General features: G+C 39.8%; 1 protein-coding gene across 2 annotated transcripts in view; it reads left to right on the forward strand.

Annotated features, from left to right (window-relative positions):
* The window catches only part of UST (uronyl 2-sulfotransferase), a 290,878-nt gene extending 264,526 nt beyond the window's left edge, over positions 1 to 26,352 (forward strand). Inside the window, exons 8-9 of one of the 2 annotated variants that reach the window (XM_038526303.1) lie at positions 23,368 to 23,647; positions 25,181 to 26,352. In XM_038526303.1, the coding sequence (XP_038382231.1) occupies positions 23,368 to 23,647; positions 25,181 to 25,280 (380 nt within the window). In that variant the 3' untranslated portion in view covers positions 25,281 to 26,352. Of the gene's footprint in view, positions 1 to 23,367 lie in introns of both variants that reach the window. The other variant, XM_038526304.1, reaches the window with a different exon arrangement.
* Positions 26,353 to 26,702: the final 350 nt, after the last annotated feature.

Raw genomic sequence — 26,702 nt, forward strand, 5'->3', positions numbered from 1 at the left:
AGGGGGCTTCACACTCAGCAAGGAGTCTGCTTGAGATTCTCTCTCTCCCTCACCCTCTGCCCCCCCCCCACTCTCTAAATAAATAAATAAATTTTTAAAAAAAGAAAGAAAAGAAGAAGAGTTACTATGTATAAGAGTATATGTAAGACGGTGCCATGATCATAGCCCGTATCTCTTTTGTGTGCTAGGACTAGGATTTTTAACACAAAGGTTCATTAGGGAAAGTCATGGAAACACATTTTAATAACCATTTAATAGGCATTTCAAAATGTAAAAATTCTCTTGGCTTTCTTAAATCTTTTGTGCTCTCCACCCCTCTACACCATTTTTGTGTAGCATACTCTAATCGATCTTAGGATTTTTCATCGATAGTTCTAACTTGGAGAGATCTCAGAATTTCTCTTCAAATGTGGGCACCAAGCCTGATTTAGGGGACATACACCAGTGCAGAAATGCAAAGCAAGAAGGAGAAACATGTTCATGCATCAGAATGTGGAATATTGTAAAAATGCCATTTTTCTCAAATTAGCATATAATTTAAAGAAAACTTGTTCTAACTTAAAATAGATTGTCAAACTCTTCTGGAAAAATAAACATGTGAGATGGCCCATGATTTTTTTGAAAGAAATAAGAAGAGATTTGCCCTACAGGATTCTAAAATATGAGAAAGCTCTTGGTTTTAATATAATGATGTAAAGGCATAAGCTCAGAGAGACAAGTCAATGGAAGAGAACCAGGTGCTAGTGTAAAAAGTGATATGCTATATGCTAAAGATCATTATGAAGGAAGAGTAGTGTGAAATAATAGGCTAAATATTTATGGAAAAAAAGAATCTCATGTTATATCATGGGCCTTAATAAATTCCCAAGCGTCCTAAAGAGTTCTTTTTTTTTTTTTTATGAAAACAAAAGAAATAGAAGAAGAGATGGGTGACCATTTTTGCAAAGGTAGTTTTGCTAAGAATTTACTGAGTGTAAAAGCAATAAAACACATACAGTAGCCCCCCCGCCCCCCATCCATGGGGATATATTCTAAGAACCCCTGTGGATGCCTGAAACCACAGATAGTACCAAACCCTATATGTACTATGTTTTTTTCTTATATAAATGTACTTATGACAAAGGTTATTTTATAAATGAAGCACAGTAAGAGATTAACAACAAGAACTAATAATAAAATAGAACAAGTATACAGTATGCTGTAGTAAAAGTTACATAAAGTGAGGGTCTCTCTCATAATATCTTATGGTACTATACTCACTCTTTTTCTTGTGATGATGTAAGCTGGTAAGATGTTTATGTGATGAGATGACATGAGGGGAATGACATAGGCATCATGATATATCATTAAGCTGCTGTTGGCCTGATGATATGTCAGGAGGATCATCTGCTTCTGGACCTTGGTTAGCCTGAGTAACTGAAACCATGGAAAACAAAACCATGGAAAAGAAGGGACTACATGCATAAAAAGGGAATACAAAATGAATATTCTTAAGTAAAACTTCAAAATAAACATGTCTGAAACATTTAAATGAACAAAAACACTTGTGACAATGTAAGCTATATGGTTGATATTTTATCAATATAAAAAGAATTTTTATAAATCTGAAAGCAAAACACCAACAGAAAAGAATGGTGAAAAAGAAACACAAATAGCCAACGAAAAAATATATTTAAAAATAAACCCACACTCACTAATAATCTAGAAAATGCACATTACAATGAGACCTAATTTCCTATTAAACTATTATTGTCTGTTAAATGGACTATCACTAAGCAATATGAGAGTCCTTGGTGGTGGGGAGAGTGCAGAATGTGCAGAAAAATGGCCTCTCAGGAGACTCCCCATTAGGGAGGCAAACTGGTATAACCTGGGGTAAAGAATAATGCATATAACGATAATATATATGAAGAGCCTAAAGAACATCATGGCCAACGGACTGGTAGAAATGTTCTGTATCTTGACTGTGCCAGTGGTTTTGCATGTATAGATAGCTGTCAAAACACTAAATTTTATGTTATAAATGGTTGTGTTTATTAAATCTAAGTCATTCCTTGATTTCTTGCTAGGGAAAAATGTTCACATCCTTTGATCCAGTCATTCTAATTCTAGAAAAAGAAGAGCAGATGAGTGCATACAGACTATCCTAAGGATATTCTTCACAGTATAGTTTACAACTGCAAATCAAAAATGGACTTTAAAAATAGGAGAATGACTAAATACATTTGGGTACAATCAACTGAAGGCTATCACATGGCTCAACTATTGAAATCATGTCTTTAAGAACATTTAATGACATAGACGATTGCTCAAAATATGACGGGACATGAAGTAGGGGGAAATGTATAACAAGTAGTAATAAAGTGGGATACTAATTTTACTAGAAAAGCCCTATAAGCACAGAAATAAAATGAAATAGAAATATCTCAAAGCGGGATGCCTGGGTGGCTCAGCAGTTGAGCTTCAGCCTTCGGCTCAGGGTGTGATCCTGGAGTCCCGGGATTGAGTCCCACATCAGGCTCCCTGCATGGAGCCTGCTTCTCCCTCTGCCTGTGTCTCTGCCTCTCTCTCTCTCTCTGTGTCTCTCATGAATAAATAAATAAAATCTTAAAAAAAAAAAAGAAATATCTCAAAGTGTTCATAGTCATTAGCTGTATCTCTGGGCAGTGGGATTACCAGTGATTTTATTTCTTTTCCAGCTATTATCTAAAAGCATTTTTAATTTTGGAAAAGGATTATGAATTTTAGGAAAATAATTGCATGGTCAGATATGCCTGACATGTGAAGGAGGAAGCAGGAGCGACACCCTCTAGAGCACCAAAGCATAGCAGCATCTCACAGAACTTCTGTCCTCTTCCCCATGCTTTTCTGCACACACAGTAGCCAGGGGCAAATAAAGAACATGCTTCTCTAGGGGGCAGCATAGATTCAGGCAGAAGGAATCTAGGCTCTAGCTTTCTGTCACTTCACCAGCCTCTCCCTAAAGACTTCTAACATCTTATCAGCAACTCTCCTTCGGATTCTATCAAACTGCCTTCCAAATTCTAGCCAACAATCCCTTAGTTACACACCCATGTAGGCAGGCACGCATGCACACTCACACAGCCCTTATTGGGTGTATATTAGAGCTGTGGAATGATGTGAGGGTTTCTAGTCCTGAAATACTAACATCCCATCTCTGGCATTTAACTCTTTAATAGTCCTGAAATTTTTATCTCACCATATGAACCATGGTATAAACACCACATCATAGGAATTGGCTTCCTATGCCTGAATCCTTGACCCCTGCAGACAACCATGCAGATATTTAAGATGGTTGAAGTGCATGAAGAAGGGGGCTTTTTTTTTTTATTGCAGCATGACTATCCTGAATCTGAAAACAAATGGAGGTAACTCTGCAGTAGCTGACATGCCTTCCTCCCCTCAAGTTGTAATAGTATTAAGATTAACTGTTTTCACTCTGCAGCTCTTTCCATGTACAGGGACTGAGATTTAATATGCAACCCTTCTTTGTTTTTAGTTGAGCAGTACAGATGGCACCCAATAAACTCTTCCTGCCATGGTATCTTGAGGTCATTAGTTTATTAAGTTCAGTAAGTGTGGACGTTCCAAATTCTGTGCAACCTCCCCACATTCCATAGCATGATTCTCAGGAAATGTTAAAACGACATTTGCCTCTTTATTTTCCCTCTTGACTGATGAGGATCCTTTTTGAGAGGTAGACAACAGCATTATTCAGGACTACAGTTCAGACTTTGCTAATATTGTTCAATAAAATATATTTTTAAAACTTCTTCGAAATCAAGTCCCAAAAATAAAAGCTACAAGCTTTTTTTTGACAATGTATTAACCATTACTATCACACCCCTGGTTGATATACATTGATCCTGATCGTTTTTTATAAAAGGAATGATTAATTGTACAAAAATGTTGAGAGTCAGGAGATGTATGAAAATGGAACGTGGTGGTGAATTGATAGGCCTTTTCTCCCATTTGATGGATTATAGTGTGACTATTTGACTATTACTAATTTTTTCCCACCTTGTTTAGAGTGTTTGTAAAAGCCCACATGCCAAGACTAGTTAAGGAGCCAGAGCCCAGGTGGCAGCTGGGCCAGAAGGTGCAAGCAACCCAAAGCCTGGGCACAGCAGGTGGCTGCGGTGTGCAGACAGATCAGGAAGGCGGCCCAGGGACAGGTGCTGGTGTTGGAGGGTGAGTGTGAAAGTGAGGGTCACCGCCCGACACAGACCAGAGTCTCTGTGGCAGAATATGGATCCCACCTTGAGCCAGAGATCTTCCCCAGCCGTATTCCCAGGGAAACATCCACGTTCAAGAACAGAGAACTCGGGATCCCTGGGTGGCGCAGCGGTTTGGCGCCTGCCTTTGGCCCAGGGCGTGATCCTGGAGACCCGGGATCGAATCCCACATCGGGCTCCTGGTGCATGGAGCCTGCTTCTCCCTCTGCCTATGTCTCTGCCTCTCTCTCTCTCTCTCTCTCTGTGACTATCATAAAAAAAAAAAAAAAAAAAGAACAGAGAACTCCAAAACCACCTTCAGCCACACTCTTGTGTGGGGGATTCGGCTGGCTGCAAAAGATCTAGAAAGTCAGGCAGGACCCTCTATATACCCAGGGGACTTCACCAAGTAGTAGTTAGTATGCTGGAAGAAATAGGAAAGCCAACACAGAAGAGGGAAAGACCAGGGAATGGATCTGATTTTCCTAACACCAATTCCTGGGTACTGTTGGGTCTTTTGACACAATCTGAAATTGATCCTTTGTGCATTTCACATTTCGTTACGTAGCATGGCATGCCAGAAGAAAGTGAGTCTGAGTTGGTTTGGGCCAAATTACATAACCCCAGGAACAGGGCAGAGAATTGGATGGCAGCACTCCTGATCTCTCAGGGTCACGCTTTGTCATTTCTATCTCTGCCACCTCATCGTACTTCTCTAAATTGCCCATCTATGATAGTAATGGGTTGGGGAGAGTTTCTTACAAGACTTTACCTTTTTTGCTATTTTTTTTAAGTGTCATGAATTATTTTTTGAAAGCTTATACTTGCCCAGCCCAGATAAAACACCACAAAAGAAAAAAGAGACTGAAAATAGTCCTACCCAAATGGAATGTTGGGGGGAGAGAGAAATACATGAAACATCCTAAATATATTTTTGACATTTAAAACATTATATAATCAATTCTGGATTGGGTGCTATTAGTAAGCAAGATGCACTTTGAGGAATTTGTAAAGTTAGTGACATGTAGGTGGGGAAAGTCTATCAACAAATGTGCATGAATACTGCACAGGATGTGAATCTTTACTTTCACCAAATGATCAGCAAAGCTCCTTGACTTCTTGATGTCTGTAGCTGCAGGAAGTATAATTTATCTACTGTTTCAATTAAATTTAAACTTACATTCTTTTGTTTCAATTAAGAAGATAAGCATTTTTCCATTTGAGTTGCAGAATATTGATGTGCCAAGAGAGCAGGGTTTGAGAAAGTGGTAATAATGATAGAAATTGTTGTCGTTGGTAACACTCAGTAGGAGTTTATTGTGTCCTAGATATTTTTTAAGCCTTTTAGATGTATCATTTTATTTCATCACAATAACAGCCTTAGGAGACAGATACTGTTGTTATAACTGTTTCACAAATAAGGAAACTGACAAGTTAGAATGGATCTTAATGTTCCTAGACCACTAAACTGGTCATTGGCAGAGCCAGCCCTCAAACTTAGGCCTGGGTTTTTAATATCTCTTGCTCTTAACCATTCTACTGCCTCTCCAGGTAAGGACCAAAAACCAAAAACATGAAGATCTGAAATGGAGTAGTTAATAAAACCTACTATTCTAGCAAATTTTTTAAATAATTTTTTTAAGATTTTATTTATTTACTCATGAGAGACAGAGAGAGAGAGAGAGAGAGAGAGAAGCAGACACAGGCAGAGGGAGAAGCAGGCTCCATGCAGGGAGCCTGATGTGGGACTTGATCACAGGTCTCCAGGATCACGCCCTCAGCTGAAGGCAGCGCTAAACCGCTGAGCCACCCAGGCTGCCCTATTCTAGCAAATTTTATTTTGCTAAATTCTTAAGAAGCCAACGTTCAGAAACCTTAGAAACTCCGTGGAGACGTGTTCATTGATATTCTGGATATGTTACTTTGTTTCATTTTTCTGGGAGAAAGACTTGAATAGTTAAAATTGTTAAAATTGACTGCTTTAATAAAGTGCTTGCAAAGACTCAATCTGGTTAACAGTAAAGCCATTTGTTTCAGCCATGTCAACAACTTTGGCTTTCATAAGGATTTAACGAATCGGGGAATGGAATTTAAGAAAACAAACAATCCAAGGAAAACGGCTTATTTTTCTAAAACAGCAAAACAAGAATGGGAATCCTTTCCAGTCTAATTGCTGCAAATGTTTGTTGGAGTCTTAAAAATTCTAAGAGTATATGATTTATCATATAGAACAAAAAGGTGATTAATGAGCACCTCTCAAAATTTATTTTAGGATCCTATCACTGTTATTTTAATTATTTAAATAGCAAAATATTCTGTGATATATTTGCTGTTAAAATTATAGTGAGTTGACATTCAGTAACATTTATTTTTAAAATTGTTTATTAAAATATATAATCTAGCAGAAATAAATATGATCACCAGCTAGTGAAATCAATTTAATATTAATTAAGTCTTCTTAGTTTGTTCAAAAGAATTACTGGCTTTCAAGTATTTTCACAATATTTCACATTTGTTACTTATGAATACCATTGAGCTATGATTAAAGGCTGTATCAGTAAGCTTGAAAATATCCTATGCTAATGTTCAAGGGCAGATTTTTTTTCTCTTAAAATTCTAGCATTCTATTTGCTCTGTTGACCTTTGTGTCTGTAGACCCAAGGGCATGTGTGGGGGTTTTCCATGACAGTTATGGAAATGACACATTCATTATCTGCTGCTATAAAGTAGAAGCTTGGAAGTCAACTGATTTCAGCGTTTGACAGTATATGTATGTCAACGTATTAATGGTATGTAGGAGAAAATAGTCACTCATATGTCTATTCAATGAGGAAATGCACTAATGGATGAAGTTATATGGAACTGGAAACTAATTTCTTCAAAAACATTCTAAGTGTGTAGAAAGAGTTATGTGCTTAGTTACAACCATTAACTTACCAAAGAATTGGATCTAAACGCCTCTGGAAATGCATAGAGGGCATGATGTTTGGGAATCATTGCTGTACTATTGCTGCAAGGCATGCTGTGAGTGAAAAAGTGCAAGAATTGGGGCTTACATCTATGTCAATTTTGGACAGTCAGCCATGGTGTCCAGAAAACAAGTGCGGGGACAGTCAGCCTAAGCCCGGCGGTGATCACTGCCATGTACTTGCGAGAGGGAATGGTGACTTGCCTCTCATGACCTGTTCCCAGGGCTCTAGCAAAATTTGAGAGCAGAAGTGATTCTCTGTCCTAGTCTCACCCCTTCCCCACTATGCCCAGCAGCTTCCCAGCCTCTACTGCTTTGGATTTTGCGGGATAAAAATAGAAGGAGGGGAAGACAAGTTCTTATGCTCCAGAAGTTTTGTAACATTCAGAAAAGGAAGGTGGGATTAAATCTCCCCAGAAAAGAGAGAAAGTGTTTTCACTAGCGTCCAATTCTTCATTTTATTGTCACTAGTAAAACCCAAGAAGTGACAATTGAGTTAAATAGCATTAAATTAGAATTTAATCTTTTTTTTGGTAGAAATGATGTAAAAGTTTTCAAGGGGGACACATTAATTCCTATTAGCATGTTCCACAACCTTTGATAGTCAACCGCATTACCTCCTTGAGCCACTCAAGAAGGTCATGTAAACCCTAGCACAGTCTTTATAATCTCTTGCAATTCCAGATACCATGTACATCGTACATTCTGGAATCAGAGGGGACACCAATACTTAATGGGAAAGCTAATAATTTCATTCAGGTCTAATTTTTTAAACCTGCTGTTTTAGGTGGCATTTAGTAGATTCATTTTGTAATCTAAGAAAGGAAGTTGGCCAATAACGTAAGAGAAGGGTGAAGTGGAGCCATAGAGCTAGCCAAGACTTGAAATAACATTATTTCATATTATTATTATTTCATATACATTATCCAATAGGTCAGAAATTGTTATTGGGTTTTTTTTTTTCATTTTTCCAAAGAGAATTGGCGGGGAAGGAGGAATATTTTAAAACTGAACCATGCCTCCTAATTCCTCTGTACGAGAACCCACAGGCCACACAGAAATTCAAGAGATGTGTTAGTGAGGGAACTTGGTCCCTCAGCCTCTGAGCTGTAAGAATTGCAGACAGTCCAGCCAGGAGGTTACCTCAGCATAGACCGAGTAAATAAATCATTTGGTAAAAGCCATTAGAGAGTAAAGGTTAATGGAAAGTCATAAATCAACCAGCCTGTCTATGTATGGTTTTGAATGTAGGAGCAATTCGAAAGTTTTCAAATATTTCCTTAACTGTGTATGATTTGAAGAAGAGGACTGTGACCTAACGAACCAGTTTCTATTATTATATCAAAATGAGAAGAAAACACGGTATGGATTTAATGCCAATTCACTTATTCAATTTTACACAGTTAGGTTGTTGTTTTTAGAACATCATGAAACTTCATTTCATGGCCCAATAAAACCAAAATGTAATGGGTTACAGCTTTTCCGTTTGTTGATTTTTCTCCTTCAAACATCTTTGATTTTCCATCCTTTGAACAAATTTTTAAAGAATGTCTTGAATGTCATTCAAACAATCCTGTTCTCCTGCCCCCTTCCCCACCTGTCTTTAACACCATTTCTAAAGTGAACCAATCCTGATGGAACCTCATGATACCCATGAGCCTCTTTTTTCAAAAACATTAGCACCTCTTTCTTGGCTGCTTCTAATCCCCAGCCTGGCCTTTCTATCACTGGTAGGTTGTTTCTTTTTAGGACCACCCTCCCACCCCCGTCACACTCCCATCTTATCTAAGAGGAAGGCCGGTGCACAGCTACACAATGTCAGGTTCATGTGGCATCAGAAGTCCCCTGGCAGTTGTCCTCTCCCTTCCATCCAACATCACAGATTTTTGCAGTTTCTCTCAGCCATTGGCTGTAGAAGTTCAACACAATATGTCACCCCCGACTGTCTTCATGTATAGCTGCTATGGATCTAACAATCTACCCCAATGTTCCTCCCTTTTTGTCTTTCATGTATCAGAAGTAAGAGCTTTTTCTCACCAGAAAGTTTATATTTCTCTTCTAATTAGTAAAAACACCTTTCCCCTACCATCTCTTTCTAAGAACAACTGCTACCCAAAGGCAATTAATTATTTAAATATCTTCTTAGAAACTCGCAACTTCTTTTTTTTTTTTTTTTGAAACTTGCAACCTCTATTGCCTGCCATCTTTTATGAGCAAGTTCCAGTCAGATACATGAGTTTATACCACAACCAAATCTTTCAAAAACATTGTGAAAAAAATTTGTTGTTCTTGCCGTATTACATTTGTAAATGTTAATATGTCTGGAACATTTTTACAGTATTTAAATGTTTATATCAAGCATTTGCCACTGTTCTTTAAAGCAGTAGCCATGGCACCCAAGCATTTTCCGCTCAGATGGTCTTGGTATCTACTGGTATGAGCCTATCAATGTTATACTTTCCTTAATTGAACTAATGGACCACCCATACAAATGGACAGGTGAGGTTTCACCTTCTTTTTCTTTCTTAGGGTTTTGCTCCAAGCAAAATCCATTTGGACCAACTTTAGATATATGCCCTGTCTTATAGAACATACAGTTGAAAATCTGATAAGCAAGGGGAAGAAAAGGACTGTTCATTTACATCTTCCCAAGACCTGGCCCTACCAGTGTGCTATAGATTGCCCAGATAACATAAACTTGATTTCAAAGTAGCATTGCAAACTTTCCCAGTGGAATTGACAGCATCCTTGGAACTTCATTTCACACTTTCCTGACTTGGGAATGGTTATTTTGAGTAGCACCTCTTAGTAACCTGACTTCTTAATGCCTGGGCAAGAGGTTAAATATCTCACTTATCTACATGTTTGGCCTCCATGAACAGCTACATCATTCAAAGCCCTCCAAGGGTTTATCAAAATCTTACCATGTTTAACATTCCAGAGAAAACATCCAGGTTGCTGGTGATTAGGACTCACCTTGGGTTTACTCATCAAAGCTGATCATTATAATAAATACAATGTCAAAACAACAACAAGGAAATAGATTATATTTCATTAATGAAAATGTATCTAGAATGAACAATGCAAAGGAAAAAAACTAAGTTCTGTGGGAGCCCTGTGTGAGTTCCCAGGTCATAGAATCCCAAGAATGAGCAACAATTTAATCACTATCATTATAGACATCATATGGTATAATTTACCAAGAATTTCTTGCACATTAAATGCTTTACAAGCAACTATATTCCCATATTAAGTGCTATAGTACTTTCTATTCTCACAGGCAGTAGTTGCAGGATCTTCAAAAAGCCCTGTGTGTTTTAAGACTTAGTAAGTTAAGTTACAATTAGATTAATGTCAGGTAACATCAAAGAAAATGTCTTGAAGTTTAGAAAAATTGCATTACATGAATTTCAGGATCTCTGACAAAAGAAAGTAAAGCATGTCTTCTTAAAGCTGTCAGAATCGAAACCCTTATCAAGCTATGAGAAGAAAGTTCACCACCTCCTATCTAAAACTCCCATTTATGTTAGGGAGATAGCAAAAAGGCACATGATCACTTATGAGCAAGGTTGTTTATCTCATATTATTTAGAGTCATAGAAACTAAAAAAACAACTCAATTATCTAACAGTAGCAGACTGGTTATATGACCTGCAAAATATGACTTGGTGTAATTAATGCTATAGACAAATGCTTATGATCAGTTAATGTTTAAAAGAATATAAAACTCAATAAACAGTATAGCAAAGATCTATTTTACACTTCACTCACATAAATAGGAAAAAAAACTAAAAGGAATATATTATTATAGTAATAAATGTGGCTTGATTTAAAGCCATGTTATCTTTTTAATCTTTTCCCAAAGAATTTACCCTCTAATATTTGCAGTTGTGTCTGTGTCACATATATAGGTAAGTATATGTGTCTATATGGTATGTATATATTTATGTACATCATAACCAGAAAGAAAATGAAGTTTTAAATTTCAAGTTACCTAAGAATTAAGATTTAAAGCTAAAAGCTTATAAAGTCTTCAAGAACTTTATGATAGCCCTATACATAACCAGATAGGTAGCTTGGCCTAAATGAAACACAGGAGAGGAAAAATAATGGAACAACATCTTAAAATGAGACAAAGAGCTCTCCTGTGGGCATTTTGCCATCTTTGGAGTGCCCAGGGTGATTGTGGTGTCAGCAATTGGCTTCAACATCATCAGGACTAGATTTGGACAATGCAGAGTGATTCCAAGAGAGGGCCTTTTCCCTGTCAAAGGAAGTGTGTGTGTGTGTGTGTGTGTGTGTGTGTGTGTGTGTGTGTATGTAAGACCTACTAACACCATACAGACTGTGAGGGATAGAAAGAAGAAGAATCTTGCATACAAGGTAAAAGCAGAGCTTATGGGATTGTCAGATGCCAAAGAAATCTGGACAGAACTACTGGGCTAGTGTTTCTCTTAATGTTCTTTGTTCAAATAAGCCCATTTGATCAGGAGGTCCTCATCACTCACCATAACATGATTCCAAACAAAGTAACAAAAGTCTGAAAAGTAATAAAAATGTATTTCTCAATAATTTCAAAAAAAACGTATTTGCGATGAAGAAATACATTTTATTAATAATGCCATAGTAAGTCTTCCAATAAGGTGTTTTTAAGTAGATATTTTCAAATATCTTGGTTCAAGTGTTGCTGTGAAAATAAGCCCTCTGTTATTGCCATTCCTACGCCCAAGCCACTGTTTTTAATGGCCAAATGCTATGTTGGCGAAATCATGTATGTATAAGTAGGGTTGTATACACTTTCAAAGGAATAGGTTAGCTTTTTGACCATTTGGGTCATAATGTCAAAGTTGGGGAGAAAAGAAATGGGAGTAAATTGTCTTCTGCCCAGTGAACCAGGGCAGCAAGGAGAGTGGGGAGCTGGAGCCAGCAGACCCCAAGGGGCACTGAGGCAGCCTCCAGCTGATTACTCAACAACACATGCTGCGTCTGAGCCGGAAGAGATCCATTCTGACACCTCTTCCAGTTCTGACATGGTGAATTCCAAACTTTAGGACCTGAGCGTGGTTGGACAGCTCCTGCAACCAAATCACCTGGGGTTACTAATAAAGAATGCAGGTTCCAGGGGCCCCATCTCTCCAGGTGTCAGGCTGCTCAGGGGATTCATTACACATTGTTTGTCCAGCCAGGTGTCACCCAGCCCAACAGAAGGTCACAAAGGTAGCCCTCAAAGCCCACCCCTTTTAGATCTGATCCCTCCTTTTCCTCCCTCCTCTTAAGGATGGGTTTTTCAGATTGTCTGGAGAGCTGTCGGAAGGACTCTACATTTGTTTCTCTCTTTATTGTTCACTCTTCCTCTTGGAGGAGAGGGCCTGTGTTTCTAGCATCTAGCAGTTCTCTTGTTCCCTGGAATCATGCTTGGTGCCTAGTAGGTGCTTGAGGCGGATTTGAATGAGCCAAGGGAAGCTGGGTAAGAAAATGACCACTACCACTCCTGGCCCCCACCCCCAGCAATTCTGACAGATCCTGAGGGTAAGTAGTGTGGGGTTGGAGCACCTGGGCAAATAACCAGGAAGCCCCTCACCTCAAGATTTGATGAGGTTAGAACCTGACCATGCAGGGTTCCTGTAAAAACGTGCCTCCTCGCAGGGCTGCTTGCCATTCTTTCCCAAAGGGGACCAGTGCCCTGGCTTTTGGGAGCCCTTGTGACTCACCCAACACGGGGCAATTACTTTTTCTTCCTGGTTCCCTTTGTTGTGCTCCTGCTTTCAAAATTCAGAGCAAATTGGAAGCATTAAAAAAGGCTTCATTCTCTTTCATCAAAGGAGCCTAGCACTTACAGGCATTTAAAAAAAAAATAGTCATGTAACTTTCCCTTGGCTGCATGGAAAAAAAGGTTCTCTTGAAATTCCAAGTGAGCTCAATTTATTTTTCAATTAATTATATTTCCAGATCTAAAAAGAAGATTGAAAAAAAAAAAAAAAAAAACCCTACCCTCTGTTTACTTGACCAACCCCAAGCACCCAATCAGCCATGAAGTGCTTTTTGTTCTTTTCTCCTCTAATTGCCATACCTCCAAGAAGCTGGTCTTAGCATGCCATCGATCATCCACATGGCAAATCAAACGCTGGCTCTTTCAGCCCAGCACATCGCTGCATGCCGCAGTGACACACATTCATTTCCGGTGGAGGCAGCTGTGAAGGAGCCGCTTGTGTTTGAAATGTGTGGCCTCCCTATATAATTCAGGAAATGAGTTTACTCTATCTGTGACAAACATCATGTTCACACGGTTTCGGGAGCAGCCAGCTTGATGTGAGGCTCCGCAGGAGTAGCCCTGGGATGGACCCACCACGCTGTCCCCACACTCACCAATACCCCAGCAAGCTGCACCTGACCGTGGCTTTCATTATACCTGTCACCTGAGAAAGTACGCCTCATCCCTTGTGTGCTGGACATTTCTGGATGTCATCTGAGAGGAGGAAACCAGAAGTTTTTTAGACAGAGGGCTGATTCTAACAGCAGGGCCTCTCGGTTGATTACCCCTCAACTCCCCCGAAGCTGACAATTTGATACCTATCTTTAGATGATGCCTTTTTTTTCCCCCAGTGGTAAAATTTGGCCCCACTTCTGGTTGTTACTCAACTTGTATTCTTTTCTTGCACATAATCTCTGCTGGACCGGGTTCAAACAGGACCGGATTGATGGGGAGAGGGGGCTTTGGTCGGTGTGGAGTGTGCATTCCCTTAGATCAAGTGTAGTAATGCCCAAAGCAGCTCAGCATCAGAACAGACTGCAAGCCCGCGGTGAGGTTTTGTTATTTTGCATATGGTTAACCATCTTGAAGGTCATAAAGTGAGGCCTCTGTCCTCCAGTGCAGCAGCTGGGTTTACACAGTATTTCCAGATTGTTTACTTTGGCTTAGAGCCAGGGCTACATCGTTTTTCCATTATGCCTGTTTGACAGATGAAGAGAGGTGGGAAGGGGGACTTCATGGGGCAGGTCTGTGATTTCCTTTTTATTTATATTAGAGGGACTTTTGAGAGTTCTGAAGATTATGAACCAGTCCAAATATAATGTCAATGCAGCAGAGGTAGAAAGAGCCACTGCTTTTGCAAAACTGTCCAGATCTCAGGCAGTAAAGCCAAATCCGTTCATGGCCTCAGCTCGAAGCCATGTTGGAGGCATTGTGCTTGTCACTGCTCAGTCTTGCATACAAATGAGCTACTGATAAGTGATATTTATCATCACATTCAAAAGTTAAACTCCCAGTATTTGCCTAGGAGTGCCTTGGGAAGAGCATTGAGTTGGGAAACTGAGCCTTAGCGCCTTCACCCCATATGTGTTCTGAGTGGATGGATGCGATTGGTGCTGAGTGTAGGTGTGTGTCTAAGGGGGCTATAGAAATTCTCCTATGCAGTCCCTTCCCTGAGACACCAGCTTTCCAGGGATAATCCCTGTATCCTGCCTGAAGTTCTTCTTCCAGGGAGCATTCAAGAGTGGTCAAAGAGCCACAGTTCAAATTATATCCATAGCAAAGCCCTTGAAACTTGGATCAAGTGCATGTGATCTGAATGAATGTCTTACTCCTAAGTCCTAAGTGAAATATTTCTTCTGCAAATGGAAAGGTGGCACTGAAAAAGTACCAAAAATGATGGCAAATTGAGTAATCAAACAGTGTTAATATAGCAAAATTAGGTCACACCAATGCCTTGTTGCTTCATCCATGTTTGAGTTTCTTTACTTAGTGGCTGTAATAATAATACACAACATAAACTCATTAGCGATGAGGTTGTGGTATATATTATGTTCCTACATAGGTATTTACGTTTGTGGCAGATGTCCCTTATCACAGTATTTCTTAAGCTTCGCCAAGTGTATGTAAGCAATCTGTCACTATAATATAGTGTTCTCCAATAAAATGGCTAAGAAAAGCAAATACTACTACCTCTCCAGAGCACCCTGTGATCCTAAACCCTTGTATCAGCCCATCCTAAAGTGCTCTGATTTCTAGAAATGGAAAGTTTGCTCATGAAGGACCCTCAACTAAGGAAAGAATTTAGCAAAAACAACACATGTACAGTCAACACCAAAATTTGCCCTTTGGGTTAATCCAGTCTTACAGATGGATTTAACATACAGCTTTCAAATCAACAAACCTTTATTGACAGTCGTTATGGAACAGGCGTGGGGCTGGGTGCTGGGGAGCCAAAAATGAAAAAGATACAGTCACTTTCAGTCTGTAAACATTTCTGCTGGCTTGCAAGTTTTTCACCAGATCCTCCCAGACTTACCAAAGCTTAGACTTAGAACACTCAAGCCCTTCTTTTCAACCCACCCCCTTAATGCCAGAATACACACAAGGCAAGGAGAAGTGGGTGGTTATAGATTTCCACTCAATTGGAAATTAACAGCCAGTGATATAGCAAAAAGGCACTGGGCTGGGAATCAGAAAGCCTACTTTCTAGTCTCAGGACAGTCACTTCCTAGTCAAACACCTTTCAGCAAGTCTTGTGACCTCTCAAGTGCTCGGGATCTATAGGTAAAATGAGCTGCCCTGAGGACTGTGTGAGGCAATGAGAGGCCATGAGGAAACACATGAATCTACAGAGCTCTATGCAAAGAAGGGCATGCTATTCTGATGAACTGTGGAGGGACAGTGAGGTAGAGGAAGGTTTGAGCTGTTTGCACCACTATCTATAAAGCTTTAATGATGTGGAAAGCTGACTCAACTCAGCCATCTCCTGATTTCAGTATCATCTTGGGTTTTTTCCCCTACTGACATTGGATGACCAGCTATAAATATTTATGTTATCAAGGGTCAGCAGTATAAAAAGGAACCCCATTCAGGGCCATAACGACTCCGTGGGGGCTCTACTACCACTCCTCAGGGCTACGGTCCCTGGTAGTAGAGACCCTACAGAGTCTGGGAGCCTAGCGTAGTCTGTCCTCACATAGTCCTGACTCTGGTGACTTTGGACATGTCTATAAGGAAAAAGAATCTTTATTCTGCTATTGAAATACAAAGGTCAGAGGTTGGTTTTTGTCGGTTAATTGGTTGGTTTTCCCTTTTAATCACTTCACAGCTCAAAAACCAATGCCTACTTTAAGGAAATCTTCTGCAATTATGAAAACAATTAAGGGGAGTCTTTGGCCACTCCCTAAAAGTAAATAAGAAAAATGGGGGGAAAATAAAAAAACATCCTGAAACCCCGGCTTCTCTTTGCCAAAATATATTGATTAATTAAAGTACAAGAGCAGAAAAACATGACTTGGCCAGCGCTATCATTCCAAAAAGGCAAGTGGACCAAAAAGCTAAACACTGGAAATTATAGACCCCAGTGGAAGGTGAGAAATCCCAGATGTGAGGGTCGGCTGCTTCCTGCTAAGGACCCAGCAATCATGGGCCTCTTGGGCATTTGCTATTAAGAACATTCAAATATTGCCTTCGTTCCCACTTGGCTATGTCTGCATCACAGGCACAGCCAAGCCTTCTGTGGTTCTGACAACACCCCCTTCCTTCTCTTGGCTCCTTTCACTCCCTCAACAAGCATGTGAACAGGGTGCTGTGTTTCCCTAGGTGCTGAGCTGTGGAAATACAAAGATAGATGGGAGCCACCTCTCTCCTGGGCTTTCTCAGCATAACAGGCTCTGTTAGGAGAATAACTAGATGCAATGCTGGGGATGTTAGGGGGGGAAATTTTTTAGAAGTTTCATAGTGCCTCAGAGGCCTCCTAAAAGTTTTCCATCTTTTGGTTGAAACACACACACACATACACAGATCTACCCCCTACGCTCAAACTTGCACACACAGCAGATCTTCATAATTAAATAGTCAAATAATGGTTATGAGAGACCCAGCTCCATGCAGAGTATCGTGGAGATAAGCACATTAGGCTTGTCTTTTCATGATTTCTGACCGAGGAAAGGAAATGTTGACACCATCAAAGCAGCCAGAATAAAATGCCCTGTTCGCTCCCATCGTGAGCAGACTCATGAGGAGGGATTCTCCTCTAAGACCCTGAGCCCCATTCAGCCATAAACAACGTGAGGGGTCAAGAGTCTGGGCTCAGTAGCCAAACTAACTGTCCAGACCCAACTTCTGGCTTCTCCACTTACCAGCTGTGTGAACTTGAGCAAGTTTCTAAATTCCAATGTCACATCTATAAAATGGTGATAATAAGAGAGCCTCCTTCATTGGGGTTTTTGGAAGGATGTTAGAATTCTCACATTCTTTGCCCTGAGAAAGCTCTCAAAAACGCCTGTTGATGATGATGCTCATGATGATAAAGTCTCATTCACTGCTCATAACTCTCATGTCTGGAGCAATAAGATATTCAGTAAATATCTGCAGGAAAAAAGAAGGGAGACAACCTTGGACACAGGAATGAGGACTACCTGAAGCCTTCGTTTTGACATAGAGGACTTGCTTCCTAGATTCATGAAAGCCAGAATTTCCAAATCTTTAAGGCAGAAGCATAAAACTCAAATTTTTATAGCAACCAAGGAGGTAACATAAAAGAATGGACTGGCATTTGGGGTCTGGAAAAAATGGAGAGCACTGGCCTCTCTCGGGGAGGGAGGTGGGCAGCCACACTCAGCTCTAGAAGAATATTGCCTCACTTTGAGACAAGCCAGAGATCCAGATTTCCATGTGAAATAGACCAAGGCTTACAACAACTTAGTCAATTTCTAAAAAAAATACCTCACAGGCCAAATAACACAGCCTGCCAGTCAGATCTGAGGCTGCTTCCTTGCTGTGCCTGCTTCCATGAAAAGAGCCCTGAATTTGTCTCCTCCTTCTGAAGTGTTCACCAGTGGGGACTGGAGACATGAGCCCCTTGAAGTCATCTTTCAGTTCCTGCTAGTTTCAAAGAATGTTTGTGGGGTAGGTCTTCACTTCTTGTTGGTTACGTTCTACAGCAAATGCCCACCTAACAAGGGCTACTTCACTTCCCAAAGGATGCTAATAATAAGAATAGCTTTTTAAAGCATGATTGTCTTGTGGCTGAAATAAGAACAGCCTCCAAAAAATCCTAACAACTTCCTCTAGAACTGCTATTATGGCAATCTGGAGAGAGGCTGATTCCACAGTTCACGTAGCTTTGTTTTGTTTGGAGGGAAAGTCTGGCATTTTACAAAAATATGGGACACTTAGCAATGGAATGACTTTTCCATAGCACTGATTATTGTACAGCAAGACACATAACCATAGGCCTTTGAAATGTGACTTTAAAAATTCTCTACTAACTATACAAGGCAAACTTCCCTCTAGTCTTTCCATGTGAAGGTGATAATTTTCTGCAGGCTCATGAAAGCTTCACTGGTTATGGCCCAGTACTTAGTGGAAACCTCAACACAAATGGAGGTCCAGTCTCAGATTCCAGCCCCGTCGCTTACTTACTAGTAGTGTGACCCTGAGTAAGTCATTTAATCTCCCAGAATTTGTACACTGCCCCCCCCCCGCCCCTGCATCTGCAAAATTGAGGGTCAGAACACCTCATAGGTTTATTGAAAATATTAAATAAAATAACATGCATATGGGCATAATCCAAACCTCTAATAGATGTTCATGATAGTATTAGTTGAGTCTGAACTTTGCTTCTCCTTTCACAAAACAAAGCACTTATTTCTGACCATGACACCATCCTCTGGCAGTATCAATCACCTTCCTTTTAAATTTGGCAGCTCCATGGGAAACAAAAGGAGGTGGGGAGCTGTAATCATTTCCTATGAACTTCTGATTTTGTGTCCACAGTGGTATGAAAACTAAGGGTAGAGGGTTTAGATGACACCACTGGAGAGTAAGAGGGAGGAGGGGAGGGCTAGACCAGCAGCCAAGAGCACTGACACTGAAAGGACAGGCCGAGAAAGAGGTCTGGGTATGGGGAGTTGAAAGGGAGCAATTAGAAGGAAACTAGGACAACTGTAGCACACATTCGATGTAGCTGTTCCTATAAAAATACAGCACAACAGATCAGGCTTAGCTAGCTGAGACCGTCACCACTCCTTGCCAAATCAGCTAATTAATGATGTGGATATACCTGGTTCTTTTCACTTGTCCTTGAATGACACGCTGTTACTTTTGACAGACGGTTACCTGCTCTGCCCACCCACCAAATCACCCATCCTCAGCTCTAGAGGAAAGCATGCAGGGAAGAGAGTTTTGCTGCAATGACCTAGGAGTAGCTTTATAGCAATTGACCCAGTTACCTAATCCTAATCAAAGAAGGAAATGTGTAACTCCATCATGCTATCATTTTTTTTTTAAATCTTCCAAAATTTTGCTGGCTTGATGTTAATAGCCCTTTACAGCAACTTGACATTTTATCTTCTCCAGTTTATCTTGAAGGCTAGTCTAAGAGGTTACCTGGTTCTAGGATAACAATTCAGGGGGCGCTTCTCTTGGGTGGTTTTGTGGTCAGTGACTACACTTGCTGTGTATCATTTTTAGGAAAATTGTGTTTCAACTTTAAAGAGCTTTGAGGCCCCGCAATAGAGCAGATCTTCAATCACTTCTTTTCAAAGATGTAGGTTCCACAATGCTTATTTCTTTGGATCTTCCTCCAAAATGGGGTAGGAGGGCCTTCTGTTTAAGTTCCAGGCACTGTTAACCCCTCCCTTTTCATAAAATGTAAATACAAGGCCTTCTGTTTTTGCTGTTGCAGTGTGAATGACTATATAATATACCTGACCAACACATAAAATAGCTAACTCCACTATTTATCAATCATACCAGAACTAATACTTACTAGAATAAATAAGATATATGAAAGATCGTAGAAGGAAATGCAGTCTGATTTCTTTTAAGAAATTGCCTAAGATATTCATATATGGGCTTCTGGAAGCCCGTATATGCTCCCTGTCTTTCCGAGCATGAGCTTTAATCAGGTTTTCAGGAGAGTTAAGAGCCTCTACTCTGGAGTGTATTCCCTGATCAAGCCTGAGTTGAGTACCTGGGATGTGCCATTTTTCTCTTTCACCCAGGAAACTCATGGCTGAAAATACTTGAAGGGCGTTATTAAAATGATGCCCATTTTTGTGACAGTTTTTCTTATGAAAATTCATGAAGATATTACTCTGTGCTTTATAACTAGGAATGGATGTGAAGATTGGTGAAAATGAAGTGCAGCTCACAATGTTAAATTCTCTGTTGTTAGAAAGTTTAGGGCTGCACTCTCAACCCACCTCTTGCCCAAGTGCTTAGGACTTCACAATGTGCATTTTATGTTACTTGATGCTGGGGTTTGAGAGACTAACAAATACCACTCATTTCCCCCTGCCTGGGTTCTATTTTTTTTTTCTGGGTTCTAAACTAATTGAGAGATAGACATTGGAGGCAGAGATCCAAATGTCAATTTTATTACCAGTTTGAGCTGGGTGGGAAGATGCAGCCTATGTGCGAGAAGTGGGCTGATCATATTCCATCCTGACTTTGACAGACTTGCCCACCAAGTCACAGGCATGGTTGGAAGCCCTCACCTCCTCTGCAGGAAGGTGTAAAGTCTCAGCAGGCAGACATACTCTTTCCAGAGGGGATGGCATCTCAACCCCTTCCCCAAAATGCAGAGAAACTCCTCTGGCCCTGGTACCTGGCCCACCCCACCTGAAAGAGGGACTTGGGCAAGAAGTAGGAGCAGTGCTCTAGGGAGATCCTTCCAAATGGGGTGAAAGCTGTTACCATTAATACCAAACTTCCAACCCTCATTCTCCCTTTGTCCTGTTCCTAACTATTTAGCTAATTGTAGCATATGTATTTTTGAAAAATTCTTTACATTCTTTTTGGACCAGGTTGGACCAAATAGGTTAACTAAAGAGTTTATTTGAAAATCACAAGAACCCTAGTATTTTTTTATGGTATGAAATAACAAAATGCCACACAATTTAGAGTGCTTCAAGAGGAAGGGATTGTAGGAATCTAGAAATGAGTGAATTATGTTTCTTGTGCCTTTCAGTGTTTAACTTAAAATTCTTGTGTCTTGTCTGCCCTTAATACCAATTTTTTAAACTCTGTGTTTTGAAAACCCAAAGGGATAGACATGTTAACGTGTCTCACCTCAGATTAGCTATAGTTAATATATACAGAGAAGATAAATGTTATAGAATGTTCTGTCATAAACCTGTTTTAGAAGAGATTATGCCAAATTCTTTAACAAAAATTCTAGAACTCATATGCCCACATGTGGATTGCAAAGACTCAGTTGGAAAAACAATACCTTTATTTCAATGAGGCCATTTTTCTTCTGAGAATTTCTTCAGAAATTAGGATTGCTATTGGAGGTTTCAGAAGGTATTTCAAAAAGCCTAAAAAATGACATGCCTTTGTCAGGTGATGAATCTGATTTTAGAAGCAGCCATTTGGAGTTATGTTTGGTAAATAATATACCTATTCCAATTTGATGACAAAAGTTTTAGTTAAAATATATGATAAAAGAAAATATGGTAAATTTTCATGATCTTGGGTTTGGCAATGATTTCTTTAACATAACACCATCTAAGAAAAAAATAGATAAATTGGTCTTCACTAAAATTAAAAACTTTTGTTCATCAAAAATAACTACCAACAGTGAAAAGGCAACATATGATTTGGGAGAAAATATTTGCCAATCATTTATCTGATATATATGCAGAATATTTGGAACCTATAAAGAACTATAACTTCCAAAATGAAAATTTAAACAATCCAATGCCAAAATAGGGAAAGGACTTGACTAGACATTTCTTCAAAGAAGATACACAAATGTAACAAGCACACTAAAAGATGCTCTGCATCATCAGTCATTAGTAGAATAAAAGTCAAAACCACAACGGGGTACAAATTCACACTTTTCTGGGATGGCTATAATTTTTTAACATTAAAATAAGAATTATAGAATAATATTTGGGGAAATTGGAACCTTCATACATTGCAGTGGACGTGTAAAGTGGTTCAACCACTGAGGAGAATAGTTTGGTGGTTCCTCAAATATTTAAACAGAATTACCATGAGCCTGCAATTCCACTCCTTGTAGATGCCCAAAAGAACTACATCAGGGACCCAAACAAATACTTACGTACAAAAGTTCACAATAGCCCAAAAGTAGAAACATCTCGTTTCCATCAATGGATAAATGGATAGACAAATTGTGGCATATCCATACAATGGAATACTGTTCATTCAAAAAAGGAATGAAATACTGATAAATATACAATGTGGATGAACCTTGAAAACGTGAAAAACATATGCTACATGAAAAAAAGCCAGACGCAAAAGACATACTACATGGTCCATTTATATGAGGTACCTAAGAAAGCAAATTCTTAGACAGAAAGTAGATTAGAGGTTACCTGGGGAGGGTTAGAAGGAGTTTAATGGGTGTGCAGTTTCGTTTCTGTTTGGAGCAATGAAAGAATTCTGGAAATAGTGATGATGTTTGCACCACATTATAAATGTAATTAATGCCACTGAAATGTACACTTTAATAGGGTTAAAATTTTGTGATACATATATACATTTTTGTTAGGCATTACATGTAAAATACGTATAACATTAGTAGTAGTAGTCATTAATATAAAACTATGCAGATTTTAGTTATAATTTACCACAACTTTAAAAGCATTCAAAATTCACAACAGTTAACATCATATTTTAAGGAATCTAGTAGTTCTTCTTTATTTTTCTTGAAAAATAAAGATGTTCTGTTGAAATAATGAAGCACAAACAAATTTTATACCAAATTAAACTGTCAATAGTACATATTAATACTTTAAAAGAAAAAACAAGATGATTAGAAAGTGGTGAGAGCTCTTTCCTATGCATCCTCCTGAAAGTAAAGCCCTTGATGTGTGTAACAGGAAGTAAAAAAGGAAACTGGGTAGATTTTGCTGTTCAAAAGAATGTATCATTTGTTTATAACTGAATTGTGATCAAATTACATAGTTCGCCTCCCATGGAAAGAACGCCGGATCATTTATGTTTAGTCAACTAATGTTGATATTAACTCCTAGAAAATGGTGAAATCTTTCTAAATATTGTTGGGAACCCATTTTTCCCTTCTATTCTTCACGAGCTCTGCAGTTTCTTTCTCTAGGAGCTGCCAGTCTTAGGCATGTAATGCGGGGCGTTGTCCTTATTCCTTTTGAGCAAAAGCATTAGAGACGACTGCTCATGTGCAACCCGGTTCTTTTCCAGAGCATAGGAAACTTGGAAACATGACTGTGACCGTGAAGAAGACTGTCCCCTCCCCTGAGGCCGTGCAGATTCTCTACCAGCGAATGAGATATGAGTATGAATTCTACCACTACGTCAAAGAGCAGTTCCACTTGCTGAAGCGCAAGTTTGGACTCAAGTCCCATGTCAGCAGGCCCCCCCTGAGACCCCAGTTCTTTATTCCAACTCCACTGGAAACTGAGGAGCCGATCGATGACGAGAACCAAGACGATGAGAAGTGGCTAGAAGATATTTATAAGAGGTGATGCCAGCACTGTGTTGCCTCCACTGGCTGTGTCTCCCTTTTCCAGAAAGTTCTTTTGTGGGGGTTGGGGGGGAGAAAAATCATTAAGGAACTAAATTAATGCTCAGCTGCATTAAAAAGACCAAAACATTCCCACATGTTGGGGTCATTGGGAGATGCCCGGTTTTGCGGGTCTTATTTTGTCGAACTGCATTGTGTCTTCCTGGCTCCTTGGGTCCTTCCCAGGTACACTAGATGGCACCATCCCAGGGCATCTCATCATAACATAGCTTTTCCCTCTAGTATAATGAGAGGAGGGAGAGAAATACAGCCCATAGCCCAGTAACTTATCATTTGTAGAATGACTTGTAAAAATATTACCTCAGTGGTAGGTAACATCCAGACATCTATTTTGGTAGAAATACAAAACCACTTCAGAAACCAGGGAATCCACTCTAGAAGGATCTAAGGAGAAGCTAAGACTGGTAAGGACCTCAAGAGGGGGGAATGCCCCTGGATGAGTGGTTTCCACCCCCATGGGTAGAATTCTGCTTCTGGTCCGAATCAGGGGACACTTTCACTGAGGGCAGCATACATCTTTCCGAAAGAGCAAGTATGCTTTTCCCGTACCCCCAACCCATCCAGAGCCTTGAGTACTTTCGAAGGTCAAGGTGCATGGCAAGCTCCATTGAGACACTCCCTTCCCAAGCACCATTCTGACTGATATCAAAGTAGCATTGCAGGGAAAAGAAAGTTCACTGTGTAAGGAAGAGTGTAGGTGAGGCAGATCAGCTCTGGAAATACCAGGTCTGGTTGTGTTCTTTGCACCCAGTATGAAACATCTCTCTCCCTGGCATTGCTTTCACTGGAAACGCAGGACCCAGTTTAGCTCTGGCATGTGACTCCTGTGGCAGAAGTTCTAAGCCCTCCACAGACAATGCATAATCTAGGCATACCCCCGGCCCAGTTGGGTCCCACGGTAACTAGCATCTTTCACCTTGGATCCCTTGAGAGGCACCTGGTTTGGGTAAAAAGGGGTACTGAGTTCTACTCAGGCAGCAGTGAAACGACAGCCCCATTTCCTATGGAAGCAGCTCTTTCCTGAAAACCCTTACTAAGACATCAAGAAGAGAAGAAGCAAGAGCTTCCGGTAAGAGACTACCTGACCAGCTCAATGAGTAGCTGTCCGCCCCCAGAGTGGTCTGCGCAGCCGTTGTGCAGTTCCATTGCTCCAAATATCTCTTCTTCCCGTTTCTCTCCCATCATCTGCCACTAATTCATGATCCCGTGAGTCTTCGAATTCTAAAAGGTTTTCATCTTTAATCCCCCAGCCCTGAATATACCTTTATTCCTGGGTGGATCGCCTACAGCCAACTGAGAAGCAGGGGTGCAGGTGGTGACAGTAGGCAGGATACTTGCAACAGATTTTGTCTCCTTCATGTTTTCTCCCCTCAAGCCAGCCCTTTAAGAGCACTAGAAAAGTGTGAGTTGGGAATACTTAATAGTAAATAAGACTGACTTTACACAAGCTACACATTTTCTACTTTTCAGAAACCAACAAGTCTCTCTAGAGTTTTTTCTTCGTTCACTAAAATTGGATGGTAGCCAAGATATAAAGCAAGTCATTTGGAACCTGTCGAGTGTGCACTAAAGCTACTTTATCATGAGATGTATTAAGAAGGCTCCACCCCACAGGAGTCCAGTGAAGGCTGAGACCACAGAGGCACAAAGTCCAGCATTTGGCCACTGGTGGGCCTCCTTTCTGCCTCAGAGAACTGGGGTAGAGACGTGCTTAAGAAAAATGTTCTTAGAAGAGGAAATATCCTTTGTCCTGTTTAGAGGGACCAGGGCCCTACCATTAGGCATACCTTAAAAAGCAATGCAGAGAACAGCTGTCATATTAAAAACAAAACCAAGAACGACGGCCTGGTACATTGTGAGTCATTTCTATGAAATCGCATATAAAGAATGATAATTCGTTTACATATTGTGCAAGCTCATTCTCTGAAAATAAAATTGAATCAGCTTAGTGTTCTCTGCTTGTGTCAGAATATCAGGACCATTGGTCATTTTAAAAATGCATCATCCTAGTGTAAGTTCACACGAGCACTTCTACCTGGGTGTTTAAAGGCATTTATTGTCAGCAGTGATCATGACAACATCACAACAAAAGATGCTGACAGATTCACTTGTGGGGCCTTACTGTTATTTTGTCCCAACAAATAGCCTCCAAGTCCTAAAAGTCCAGGCACTTCATCAGTTTATTGGCACACATGACAACATTTCTTTGGCCCCGAGCCCAACGCAGTTTGTACTTCATGAAATATATTGTACATTTTACATAGTTTAATTTAAAAAATACATTTTAAGCTGGTTGATCTTTGACTGCCTTATTTATTATAACCTTTCAGCACATTCCAAGGTTTCAGTTACTCAGGAAAGAGTTAATTAAAATGATTTTATTTTGGTCTGATGGATGTTTTTTAAAAGGAAAATTATTATTATGAACCTTCAGCCTACTTTCCTTGAGTGCCGTAAAAGTGCTTGTAAATTTTTTTTTTAAGAAGAAAGAAAAAAATGGTGTTTGACATGGATGGAAATTCAAAAATATATATGGAACTGAAACATGAGCTTAGCTAAAATAAAAGCAATCTGTGTTTGAGATGAAGTGTTCCTTAACTTATTCATTATCCATTTAAATAAATGAATATAAATAAGTCTAATTTTTTTTCCATTCTGTTGAGAGCCAGAAATAAAAGTACCTGCCATTCTTCACAGCGCCCTCTGCCTTCCTAAGTGGATAAACTTTTTCCATCAAGATGTGTTTTTTTTTTCTTTAGAAAAATGTATTTTTTTAAGTCCATAAACTCTTATAATGGGATGACACCAAAAAGCTGGCTGAAAAAATAAACTAGAGTTAGGCCTTAATTCATCTAGTTGTGTATATACAATCCCAAGCAGCTGACTTGACCTCCATGTGCACTGGTTGGTTTGGTGTTGGGGGGCTTCAACAGAACCCTCAACCCCCAATGCCAGGTGTCTCTGCTGCACATCTTCCCTAACACAGGCAAGG

Source organism: Canis lupus, chromosome 1 (genome assembly GCF_011100685.1).
Source record: "Canis lupus familiaris isolate Mischka breed German Shepherd chromosome 1, alternate assembly UU_Cfam_GSD_1.0, whole genome shotgun sequence".
NCBI lineage: Eukaryota > Metazoa > Chordata > Mammalia > Carnivora > Canidae > Canis > Canis lupus.